The 13450-nt window shown below is 40.4% G+C and overlaps 1 protein-coding gene across 14 annotated transcripts in view; it reads right to left on the bottom strand.

The window, feature by feature from the left end:
• Positions 1–3839: 3839 nt before the first annotated feature.
• Positions 3840–13450, bottom strand: part of DNM2 (dynamin 2) — a 166714-nt gene continuing 157103 nt past the window's right edge. For 8 of the 14 annotated variants that reach the window (XM_087926047.1, XM_087926051.1, XM_026716747.2 and 5 more), the window contains 4 exons: positions 11417–11581; positions 7573–7808; positions 7221–7475; positions 3840–6705 (listed from right to left, as the gene is read on the bottom strand). In XM_087926047.1, coding sequence (XP_087782173.1) covers positions 6636–6705; positions 7221–7475; positions 7573–7808; positions 11417–11581 — 726 coding nt within the window. In that variant the 3' untranslated portion in view covers positions 3840–6635. The remainder of the gene's footprint in view (positions 6706–7220; positions 7476–7572; positions 7809–11416; positions 11582–13450) is intronic. The other 6 variants (XM_087926050.1, XM_087926053.1, XM_026716749.2 and 3 more) reach the window with 1 other exon arrangement.

Below are 13450 nucleotides of genomic sequence, written 5' to 3'. Positions count from 1 at the left end.
GGTGGGCAGTTTGGGGAAAAAGAGGCTTTTGCTGTGTAATTAGTAAAGTAGGCTTTACTAACTTGGAGGCATTTTCTGGAAGGAGTGACAGAGCCTTTCAAGGTGTGGACTGATCATAAAAACCTTGAGGCTCTGAAGACCCCTCTGAAGCTTTCCCCTAAGTCCACTGGGGATTGAGTCCACTGGGCTCAATATTTCAAGAGATTCAACTTTAACATGAAATATATCCCAGGAGGGAAAAACACCTTGTTGAGAAAACCCCAATTTGACAGTTGCCAGGAAGTAGTGCAAACTATGATATCAAAAGCCCAACCCAAGCCAAGCAATCACCAGAGGCCAAGCCAAATGCAGTCCTAGATTCCTGGATGACAAACTGACAACTGATTTGAAAGAATCAAATTTGCTGAAAATCAAACTGATTTGACAATAAACAAAGGATTAGTTTGGAAAGGAACTAAGATTTGTGTACCCTTGTGTACTCTAAGGTTGATGGTACTAAAATGTAGAACCTGGTTGGGGGGCACTTTGGGTTTCTACATTTAGTCAGAAGACAGTTCTGGTGGCCAAAAATGAAGACTGATGCTGAGGACTATATAAAAAGCTCTTTGTGTCATAATGAAACACAGAACTAGTTCTCCTCCAACAAGTAACTGAACCATCGAAGTCGTGGGAAGAAATCGCAATGGACTTTATTGTGGAGTTACCAGAGAGGGGAGGAAGTACCATGATTTGGACTGTTATTGATTTATTGTCCAAGCCAGCTCACTTTACAGTGTATAATCGACTACCTTCGGCTAAGAAACTAGTGAAACTGTTTGTGACACATATTTATCGGCTCCACAGAGTGCCTCGTAATCTCAGATTGAGGCATACAGTTTACCACCAAGTTCTGGAGGTAGTTTTTAAAGTCCATTGGGCATTCCATCCAGCGTGTAACGGGGCCACTGAGAGCACAAATGCTATGGTGGAACAGTACATTAGATGTTATGTCAACAGGAGAACTGGGCAGATCTATTGCTGTTTGCAGAAGTTGCTTACAATAATGCAGTACACAGCAGCACTGAATTGACTCCTTTCCAAATCACTACCTTTGTCCCTATGCCAGAGTTGCCTAGGGAACCCCCGACATTCATGTCCTTAATGGATTGGATGGAATCATTGAAAAAAAGTTGGGAGGATACAAAACAAGCTCTAGTGGAAGCAACTGAGGAATATAAAAAACAGGCAGACAAACATAGAACTCTCCAACCACCTTTTAAAGTGGGGGACAAAGTGTTTTTTGTCAACTAAATATCTTGTTGAAACTTCCTAGTAAAAAGTTGGGACCAACATTTCTGGGGCCATTCCCTATATTGCAGGTAATCAATCTGTGACTGTCCAACTTAGCCTCCCTCGGCTGTTAGGGAAAATACACCCAGTAGCTTGTTGAAGCCTGCTATTTGTTCCAATCTACGACCTGTACCAGCAGCTCCCCCCAAAGAGTAGTACAGGGCGAAATACATTATGAGATAAAGAAAATCCTCAATTCTAGATTACACTGAGGACAATTACAATATTTAATGCTATGGAAAGGCTACCCTTTGTCAGAAGCTACTTGGGTGAAAAGTTGGGATATATATGCAGATAGATTGATTAAACAATTTCATGAACAATTCCTTGACAAGCCAAAGGGAGCGGGGAGAGGGGGCTTTGTTTTCCCTTGTGTTTTTTTTATTGTATTTTTCAGGACGTGATTTTTTCAAGGGGGGGGGGGATGCCTGAGAGCTTTGGAAGTCATATTGAGACTTCCACATTTTTGAGCCTGGGAAAATGGGAGGGGGGAATTTCTTGGAGTGTATGTGATTAAACATAGTAAGATACTTTTTCTAAGTCAAGGTCATGTTATTCAACAGTGAGAAGAAGTCTCAAGTTGGGATGGATGGTGATTGGGGCATATGATGTGATGATGGCTGCAGGGGGTAGATTTGTAGGTTTTATTTATTGCAAGGAAGCTCGGAACTTTCAGATTCGGGATTCCCCAGATGTGCGAGTTTACTATCCAATTAAAACAGAACTTTTATGAAGATGCCTGTCTCAGAGTTATTTGTTGGAGTGGAGGTTTTCTGGACCGCTAACGTTTTCCATTGTAATTTTCACTTCTGCCTTTAGGTGGCACAATTGCTCTGCATCTCTTTTTTTCTTTCCAATATACTGTATTCGCTATAGGTTCAAAAGTTATAGAATAAGCTCCATAAAATCAGTTTTATATTATCCAAAAATTCTCAATTAGTTTTGTATTATATTCTATTTGAAATCTCCAGTCCGATTTTCCTAAATATAGACTTTAAGCCAGTCTTTAGTCAATTTCCTGTCTTAATTATGGCTCATAAAAACTCTCTTCACCACTTTTCTTCAGGAGGTGGAAAGAACCCCCCCCCGCCCTTTTAGGTCTTACTTTCCTTAGTTGTATTCCAGGGTGCTCTTTCTTCCTTTTGTTCTTAAATTTTGTTCCTTTTGATTTAAAAGTATCTCACCCAGTTTGTTCACACTGTCTTCCACTTCCACTTTCTTCACACAATGGCCATCTTCCTTGCTGACAGGAGAGAATTCTCAGGGCCGATCAGGGAGATTGCAGACTCCCTGCGGTCACCAGAGTGTGTTCTCTACCCTCATCACCCCTTCAAAGTGATTTAAGTCCATTTAGGACCTCTCTTACAGCTGGATTTCAACCATCTCACATAGCTCTCCATGAGGCACATCTCTGTGATGTCAGCCCCACTCTCCCAGAAAAGTTTAATTTTGAAACAGAGCTCCCATTAGAAAAACTATCACACAATCATGTACTCCCATGCATGTAGAAGCAAAAACAAAACAAAACACTTGTTTTCAACGTCCGATATTTCCCTGAAGTTAGCCAAAATGCACTTCATTTTCAGATCCAAGGTTTCTCAGAACTGTTGCAACTGAGCCCCAAACCATCTTACTGGCAGAATGGATTAAATTCCTTCAAACTACAGGGCCCATTGTGTGCAAGGCCCTAGAAAATGAATAAGAAACCCAGAAAATACATGCAGATAAAGAACACTCTCAGCAAAAGAATTTTCAAGTTGGAATCTACCTCACCACCAAATTCTTGCAATCCAGAAAGCAGTCCAAAAAATTCAGCTGGAAATACATCAGCCCATTCCCCATTCTCTGAGTTATTAATTTAGTCACAGCTCAATGAACACTGTGAAAAACATCAGGTGCATCATCCAGTTTTCCACTGTAGGGGCAAACTTCAATACTTAATCCTATGGACTTTCCCCCCTCTGTGCTCGTGCAACATGTGCGAGCCTCATATCTCCTTTGAAAATTCCATGGCAAATACCCCAATAAATCCCATTGAAATAGCCCATTAACCACTCATTTCTTTCTCTCTCTTTCCTAGGACTAGCCATTTCTTTTAAGGGGAGCAAAATGTCAGAATTGCCATCCTGCTTCACACCATTGCTACTTTGCTGATGCCAGACTGCCAGGAATCCTGGAGGGAGGGGAGGGAGCCAACAGAGGGTGGGGGAAGACCAGAAACCAAAACTACTCTGTGTGCCTGCCAGAGATGTAAGCTGTCCAACCCCAAGGCCACAAGCATGGGATCAAGTATGGGGAAAACATCAGTTTAAATAATCAAGTAAACATTCCAATTATAACATGAATGGTTACAGATATAATTGACAGATCCAATTTCAGCTATTTTGGAAAGACTGCAACAAAGTTAAAAGTATTTGGGGAAGGAGAAATTATTAATCATAACTAGTTTATGGATTAACGAAGGTTATCCTTAAGGAGACCTATTATCTATTAAACTGATTAGTCGTGGGTGGAACCCAATGTTTTATTCCAAGAGTTGAATATAGTACACATTTTAAACCCCTACATTTTTAAAAGTAAAGATGTGATCTGCCATCAAAATGAAATCTAAAACATAAAAACATGTCACTGGATGTGAAATTTAAGAGATTGGGACAATGCTATACATAGACATAATACAATGGAAAGTGGTCAAGGGTGGAAATACTTTACAAAATAATGCATGAAGAAATAACAATTGGGCAAAATGTGTTAATTTGGGATGTAAGATTAGCTTAGAAAACCTTTTTTTCCCTGTTACTCTGTTCACTTATAAAAGATAAATTTAACAACATAATTTGAATGTTATAAAAATAGAAAATGTGTGTCTAAAATCTGCTATTTTTCATGATTATTATAGACATAAAATATATGAAACTAACTATAAATCTGGATATTATATGTACCCTTCTGTACGAGAAATTGAATTAATTTCTTGCTACATGTTCAAAAGCCTTCTATGTCTGCAAAACTAGACAGCAATCTCCTTTTAGAGAAGCAACTAATGCCTCTCAATATTAAATGGTTTTTCTGCTACAGAGGCTGGTCAAGTTCTGCAATGCAAGGTGGACCTGCTCCATTTGTCCCACTAGATCCTACACTTTTAACATACACTTTTAATTGTGAGATGATGAATACTTGTATAAGTCCATACAAAAGTAGGATATAGATGCTAGCTGCTTTAATGTCATTAATTTTGTAATTTTTAAATTTAGTTACTTTTATTGGATATACTAGCCTCCAGGTCAGAAATCATATCAAATGGCACAAGAAATCAAGATATTACTCAGACTATTGCTATTTGGAAGTGTTAGTTAACAGAAACGTGAACTTATATTTTTCTGTTCATTCCAATAATTCTTAAATACAGATGTGTTCAGAACTAATAGAATTAAAAAATGCATAAAAACCCAACACCACAAATTGGCAGAGACCTTCCACCAGCAGAATTTCCCTTTATTTTAGTTTATTAATTGGATATATAATGGAGGCACTTTATTTCAAACTGCTGGGAACTTTTTCTTTTAAAGATAGAAAGAAGATATAATAACCCCTTCACAAAGAAACAAGAGACAACTAATCAGAGAAGAAAATGCTACATGGCAAGCACCTGTTTTGGGGGAAATATATTGCAAAAGAGGTTCAAAGCCCTTGGTAATGACTTTGGCAATAGAGGGACATTTACAGAAAGGCTGTGCTGGCTATTCGGGCAAATGACATAGAATTTAAGCAATAATAAAGGCACAAAGCACTCTGGAAGAGTCATGCTTTAAGACATGAAGCAAGCAATTTCTGTTTCAGAGCACATAAAAAGAGAGAGGTCACTGGAAGGAAGCATTAAGGCAGATGGTATCCATTCCATATATCTTATCTTAGGAAGGGCAAGGGTATGTAAGTGAGAGCAGGTTGGGAGGCAACTTGGGTCTTCTTTTTAAAAAACTAGAATCAAAGAAGTACCAATACAGACTGTTTTATGAAGAAATATATACAACCACAGCCCAGAGAGGGCAGATTGCTTTACCAGTCTGTTAACAAGGCTTCAGTCTTGCTCGACAAACTCTTGGGATAAAAGGAGGAGTAGCCAACATTAAAAAAAAACACGCTATATGAGTTTCTGTGGGACAGAGGGAACATGTTCGCCACAAAGAATATGCCTCAATCTAGAAGTAAATATAGTTCACATGAACTGAATGGCAAAGAAATCTGCATAAGTAGGAAAGTTTTTCTATATATAGTAATCTCTGCAAAAGATCACAGTTTTTTAAGTATTGCCTCTTCTTACCACTTATCTATTGGAGTAATTATCCTGGCCAATTTTATATTAAAATTATTAAATAATTTCCTCCAACTGGCCATTGTTCTTTACTAATATTACATCAAGCTCATCCCAAGTTGTAACTGGCAACCTATGTTTGTCACTTCCATTGAAACATAATCACTGGTTGTACAAAGGTACCATGGTATAAGTCAGCACTATACCAGAGGCCCCAAAACAACTTGGTGCATTCCTCTTTCCAATGATTCTGTTTGATAAAATCTTGCTCCAGTTTCATAAATTGAATATTATTAGCCATTTTTTTATTTGCAGTTCCATTATTTTTCAGAGCTATATAGAAATAAATTGATCAATATTGTACTAAAGTGACATGGTGGAAAGGTAAAAGTCTAAGAGAAAGATTTCATATATATTATAACTAAGGAATTAAAGGGTAGCAGGGAAAATAAATCCAATCAACATTAATGGCAAGAGATTCTAACACGTGTTAGTGGAAATACAATCTCTGTAGATTTACACATTTGTAGGCATTCTCATCTCAAACACTCAAGTACCTGGGGGTTGTTTCTCTATTTCCAACAAAGTGCAAAACAATTCCACAAAACAGAATCCTCCATGTTCCCATGTGGAATGGGCTTGGTGTGGCCACCATGAAAAAACGGGAAGAAATAAATCCTCCTCTTCCCAAAAGAGAAGACTTCTGGTCATTAAATCCTTTCCTAGCCAAGGGACAGAGAGAGAAATAGAACAGGAATGCTTGGCTTCTCAGAGCTATTTACAAATAATCAACCGACAGCATCTATTACTTGATGTCTGTTACTATGGTTGTGTTACTGTGGGAAGAAAAGGGAGGAGGAGAAATGGGGAAAACGTGCCTTGACTATAACTGACCAGTTATAAAGAGCTCCTTTACACTAAAGATTAAACATGAGTTCTTTCCATAAGATAGTTAATAAGCAATATCGCCTTCCCCTCTGGGTAGTGATCATGGTTAATCTAACAAGGAGGGCTCAGTTGGTCTGATAATAGTAGGCCGGTTCGGTGCTGCAGGAGGTCTTCTGCTGCAGAGAAAATGAACAAAGAAATAGAAGATAGAAATTAGACAGATATTGCCAAAGTATAAGAGCCTCAACATTCCTGCCCATTTTCCAGCTTCTTCTGAACTTCTGTGCCATGTGCAAATGTTATAATGCTTATCTTAATCTATACTGCTTATCTATAATACTTATGTTCTGGACAGTCTAAGATTATTTCCATTTTCCTCTCTATTTCAACTTTCAAAAGTTGAAAAAGTTTGACAATTTTCTCTTTGGATGTGAAAGGAGGCTCTTAAATTTACACCTACTTCTTCCCATAGATCTTTTAACCACTAAAAAAGCTGCACCATACCAAGATTCTGCATAAGCAATTTTTTAATTTTTTAAGAGAATATCTAAATATAGTATCTTCTACATCTGTTCAAAATTAATAAGTTTATACAGGAACAAAGTGTGACTATTTCATAACCACAGACTTATGCCATAGCCCAGGGCAAAATGAAAAAAATTAGCTAAGGGAAATCTGAACTGGCTCTTACCTGGGTACACCTGGAGGTATACCAGGTGGAATACGTGCCGGCCGTGAGGGAATTTGAGGCGGGGCTGAGAAAGGTTCATTATTAGTAATAAATGCACTTTGTGGTACAGGGCGTGAAGGAATGGGTGGTGCCACAAAAGAGGATGAGCCTGTAACTGACACTGGAATCAAGGGAGGACCAGGCATGGGGCCCCTCACGGCTGGAGGTCTTCCGGGAGGCAACACAGTAGAAGGAGGCCTGCGCTGAGATGTTGGGCTGTAAGAGAAAAAAAAAGGACATATTAAAATAGAACAAGTTAGTATAATTTAAGATAAAAGCATAATAGAACCAACTAACTACTATACCAACTCACCTATGCCCACCGCTTCCTGCTTGCAGCCATGTATCATCCACAGGAGGAGGAACTGGGGTGGAAACTGTACTGGTAGTGATGTCTCCAATTATATTTAAAGCTTCCTTCAAGGCATGGTACATTCGCAACATGTCATCCCTGCGCTGTGCCTGGTCTGCTGACTCTTCCATCAAGCTGTTTTGGTCTGCAGAAGAGTATAAGTAGGCCAGCAACTCCGAATGGATGAAATCCTTGGTCTGTGAGGGATAGGTAATATTGGGTGCATAGAAAATGTAACGCTTTCCAACAACAATAGGTTGGATTGGATAGATCAAGAGTGGAGTAATAGTGAGGCGAAAGGACACTTCCCCCAGATGGGTTGCTGTACTCAATGATTCTGAAGAAGACTGCTCTGGCCTCAACTATCTACTGCATTATGGAAAGGTTCCCATAGATCATCTGGCTGTTTAAGTTCATACAGTATAATACACTAATAAACAATGTTTAAAAAGACCACAACGGCTGAATTCACATAATACATTAAATAAAAAACAAATTAAAGCTTAAAACAGGAGCAGACAACCTTTTAATGGCAAAGGGTTGCATTAAAAACCTATATTTTTGGCCTCGCAGCAGGGTACCTGATTATGTGAAACTATTTTTCTTGGAAAATCAAGGGTAGCTGCCAAGATTTTTTATACAATGGAAGATAATTATATATGTAGTAGAGTGAAAGAATTTGAGGCCAAAGAAGTATCACAGTGCCTATGAGTTTCAATATTGCATGTAAGAATCTAGACCCATTATAAGTTCTATAATCAAACTTCCTAAAAAAATGGTTCCTCACCCTGTTCCTCCAAGGGAAGCTGGAATAGTTCCAATTAAAACTTGTGCCCAAATAGCAGATGATAGCCACTGGCTCAAATTAATTTTCAATGCAAGTTGTCTGTTTTTTTTACTCTTCAAAATAAATTCCAGATTTCCTGCCAAAAATTACTTGGTACCAACCCAGGTCAATGTGGATTCTCTTTTAATGTATTGATTTCAATTGGATTTGATCAAGCCAAAGCATCCTTCAAGCAATGTACCCGAGATAGGGCCCATAAAACAATCTTAGCCAGGTGCCACAATAAATTCAGAAAATCCATTCAAAAATGTTATTCCTGCACATTACCTGTACAGTATTGTCTCCATTAAGTTATTATTTAATGTAAAGCATTTCACCATTTCTTTATCTTTCGTCAAACATTTACTCTTCGAATATAAATTCTAAGGCAAATAATACATTACCTTTTCTTCTTAAATCTCTTGCTAGAATACAGATAATCCCTGAGTTATGACAGATCTCTTAGTGACTGTTGGAAGTTATGACCTAACCACCCGCAAGTACTTACAACACAGTCCTGAAATTACAAATGTTTGTAGCACCATGGCAATCTTTCACACTTACCACTGTACATGTAAATTCACCCTATTTCCCCCCATCCTATCCACCGGGTCTCTACAGGCACTAAACCTGTGGATATTCACCTTGCGAAGATCCAGGGAGCCTTCAATTTCTTTGAATGTTTGATGCTTCAGGCCTTAGGTGCGTGTACAGAGAATGAAGGCCTAAAGTACTGCAAGATCACGCAAGATCAGTATCACAAGATCTTGCGCTATTGATCTCGCCTGATCTCATGGTACTTTAGGCCCCTGTTCTCTGCAAATGGAGGCCTGGACGAGACCTGCAAGAAAAGGCTTTGCAAATGAAGGGAAGGCCTGAAGCACCAAATTCGTCCCTCCATTTACAAAGCTGTATTGCTGTATTTGCAAAAACCATTTGCTGGCAAGAACGGAGGCCAGGAAGAGCATACCCATCCCTCCAGGTCTCCTTCCTTGTTGGCAAAGGTCTCCTCAAGGCCGTTTGCTGGCAACGACACATGCTGGGATTGGCTGCGTGCATCCCTCCCAGCCTCCATCCTCACCAGCAAAGGCCTCATCAGGCTGACAGAGGCAGATGGCCACGTGCAACCTTCCGGGCCTCTGTCCTCACTTGGCAAAGCCTCCTCAGAGCAGCTAAGAAGATATCGTAATGGTTTACACTGGGTGGGGAAAACAAAAGAAAAAAAATCTTTTTTTCTTGATTATGTCATGTGACTCAGCAAAAATCTGGCCTTTTTTATACTGACTTCCTGAACTCATCAAAAAGTAAGTAAGCGAATGGTGACAGGGTGGGGTATAGAGGAAGCCCATAGGGCTATGGGGAAACCAAGGGGCAGGAGACAGAACATGAAGTGCCTGTCCCTGCACTAGGTCTCCCTCTATTTCTCCCATCCCTGAGTCACCTCTTGCTCTACCTAACAACCCATGCATTTGTTTCAACATTTAACAAATACACTGGGAAATCAGGGACAGGGAGGTTGTTAGATGCTTCATTTAACATAATCCCTGACTTATGATGAGCAGACTCCATTAACGTCATAAGTCAGGGACTACCTGTATCAGGATCTCAGAAGAGAACTGAAAATGTTATTATTTAAAACGTAAATGGCTGGCACCAAGCAGCCTCTTGCTTGCTGCTGACTGTTCGAATGAACAGCTTCAGGGATTGGGGTGTGGCAGCTAATCAACGCAGAGCCCAATGAGGAAATAGCAGTAACTGTGACTCAATAGCAGTAACTGCGAGAGGGATCTTGGAGTTTTACTGGACAACCAGCTAAATATAAGCCAGCAGTGTGCAGCCGCCGCCAAAAAAGCTAATGCAATCCTAAATTGTATTAACAGAGGGGATACAATCAAGATCAAGGGAAGTACTAATACCACTCTATAAAGCCTTAGTAAGACCACACCCAGAGTACTGCATCCAGTTTTGTTCACCACATTATAAAAATATGTTGAGACTCTAGAAAAAGTACAGAGAAGAGCAACCAGGATGATTACGGGACTTGAGGCTAAAACATACAATGAACGGTTGCAGGAACTGGGCTTGGCTAGACTTGTAAACAAAAGGACCAGGGGAGACATGATAGCGTCTTCCACAGGGAGGAAGGGGTCAAGCTATTTTCTAAACCGCCTGTAGGCCAGACAAGGAATAATGGATGGAAACTGAAAAGGAGAGATTTAACCTGGAAATAAGGAGAAACTTTCTGACAGTGAGAACAATCACCCAATGGAACAGCTTGCCCTTGGAAGTTGTGGGAGTGCCATTACTTGAGACTTTCAAAAAGAGATTGGACTGCCATTTGCCAGAAATGGTGTAGGGTCTCCTGCTTGGGAGGGAGGGGGTTGGACTAGATGTCTTACAAGGTCCCTTTCAACTCTGATTATCTGTTAAATCTGAAACACCCCAATCCTTGAAGCTGCTCATTCGAACAGTCAGCAGCAAGCAGGAGGCTGGTCAGACTAGGCCAGATTAGGTTGCAGGGTCTCATGGCAGACAAATCTGTCTTTTATTCAGATGGGGCGAAGTTGTTTTCCTTTTATGGCTTTAGCGGCTTCTGAATAAAAGACTTCAGCTTCTCTGCCATGCGGATCAGCCTCTTCTGGAGCTCTTCAAAAAATAAGTACAGTAAAGCCACGGGAAATGCGGTAGGGAGGAGTAAGTGGAATCCTGATGCTAGCAAAGCAGAGCCCAGTGCCTATGGACACCTGGCGGGGCGGAATGGGGAGGGGAAATGTTGTAATGTCTCTGCAGTCAGTCATAAGGGCAAATGACCACTGTGGTGCTGAAACATGCATAACTTTGGGACGGGGTCATAAATACTTTTTTGGGGGTGGTGGTGTAATTTTGAATGGTTGCTAATTGAACTGTTGTAATGTGAGGAATAACTCTAGCTTCATCCCTCTGCCACCCTGGCAAAATAAATGATCAAGCCATAGTTACATTATTTATCATTAGGTGCATTATTGTCTTTGGCATAAGGTCTCGGATAGATTTGTTGATGATCCCAACATATGAATCAACAAGATTGCGAATAGTTTCTACTTGGCGTTCCAGTTGAGGATCCATGGAAAAGGTATTTTCCTGAGCTCCATCGTCATTTTCTACCTGTTATAGGAAAAATGGAAACTGTTATGATATCTATGATTCATTTTGTATAAGATAACTCTTTTTTGCAAATGCTATATCTTGTCCTACTCATTCACCTAGATATGGAATATTTATTTTTAAATTATTAGAAGGCAGCAGTTTCTGCCTTAAGTTTAGAAAAACTACACAATTCTTATACATGCAAATGATGTTGAATACATCAAACCCCAAGCATCTCCTTGATTCCTGCACTATGAAATAATATGCAGAATAAAAGTTAAATCAACTGAGTATGCTTCACATTTCATTTATTTTTTGTGACAATACAGACTGAATATCTAGAGTGTCTCAAAATAATACTGCTTTGTCATTATTTTTTATTCCTGAATATTTTTTCAGTCATATAGTTTACAAATCATCCTTGTTTAGCAAAACACAAAAAGCAATCCTGTTGGCTCTTCATGAGGCCATATGAAGAGCCAGTATTTGCCTTAGCCCAGCATGCCCAGTGTTGTCGTTAACAGGTGCAGATGGCCAAGGAGGGTGAGGACTCAGATGAGGGGCCAGGACCATTAGGGAGTGGATTGCTGCCTTCAGAGATTGTGGGGGCTGGCAGCAGTGATGAGGAGGTTCCCGAGGAGCCTGTGCCAAGTGCGTGTGTGCACAAGATTGCTCATAGGAAAGAACAACTACAACAGTACGGGCAACTCAGGAGTAAGGCTGCAAGGTAATGGCCCCTCCTTCAAGGAGATAAAAGCCAGCTGTGAAATGAAAGTTCTTTGCAGAAGGCGAAGACGTTTTGAAACTCCAGCCTCGTTGGACATTCCAGTATCCTGAGTTTATATTTGAAGATTCTTGTATTACAAATTATTTCTTGTCTGTTATCTTTTGGCAAGTTTTGCACAGTTTGGCAAGGCTTGTGCTTATCACAGCTAATTATTTTGCAGAAGCATTAAAAGGCTTCTGTTCCCTTTGGATTGTGTTTGATTTGTTGGAAAAGGGCATGGGTCAGAACACCTAGTAAGTAGCTGTAGGAAGAAAATGGCAAAGGTCAGCTAGGGACAGAAAAATGCAAGGTGGCCAAATGGGCACAATGGGGGTGGGAGATAGGTGGGAGAGCGACTGAAGCATAAGCAAGTGTGACAGGGCAGAGAAGATGAAGACAATGTGGTCCTCATTTTACAACCACAACCAAGAATGCCATCACTAGGACTTCTGGTGACGTCACGTCATGGCAGTGCAGGGGAACTCTGTCCTGCTCCCCTGCATCGGGTTTTTTTTGCCCTTGGATAGCCGTTCGTGATGCGGTTGGATCCTGGAGGGATCACCAAAGTGAGGAGAGACTCTTGAAACCCAATCAGGAGTTGCGATCCCGAGGCAGTGAAGAAGAGAGCCCGAAGCCCGAGGTGAAAGAAGGCAGCCTGACATGGGCAGACCCAAAGTCGAGACAAAACAGCAAAGAAAGGAAGCAGCGAGGAGATAGCAAGCTGAGATTGGGCAAGCTATCAGTACGAGAAACATTTTTTGGATTATAACTGGAGTATCGTGGGAAGAAGAACTGCTTGTATCACTGAAACCCAGAATGAAAGGGGTGAAAGTGGGAAGTGGCAGCAGCGATCTAGTTTTCTACCCCCAACGCTGGGAAATAGTGGCAGTACAACTTAAAAAAAAGAAAATCGAGAAGGAGAGACAAGGGGATATTACTGGAAGGAGCCCTCTGTTACTAACTGCTTGAAGCGAGACTATTGAATCTATTCCGCTTGAGAAAGGGACTTGGGACCTGGACAGAACTTTAAGAAAGCTTTGAGGAGTGATGGTGCAGACTTTGGAGGCGGCCATTGAAAGAAGCAAAACTCGGTAAATTGTATCAACATAACTGGAGTGATA

This window comes from Pseudonaja textilis, chromosome 2 (genome assembly GCF_049901715.1).
Source record: "Pseudonaja textilis isolate UNSWEBS1 chromosome 2, rPseTex1.2, whole genome shotgun sequence".
NCBI lineage: Eukaryota > Metazoa > Chordata > Lepidosauria > Squamata > Elapidae > Pseudonaja > Pseudonaja textilis.
Note: the sequence above shows the minus strand (reverse complement) of the source record. Positions and strands in the feature narration are given on the sequence as shown.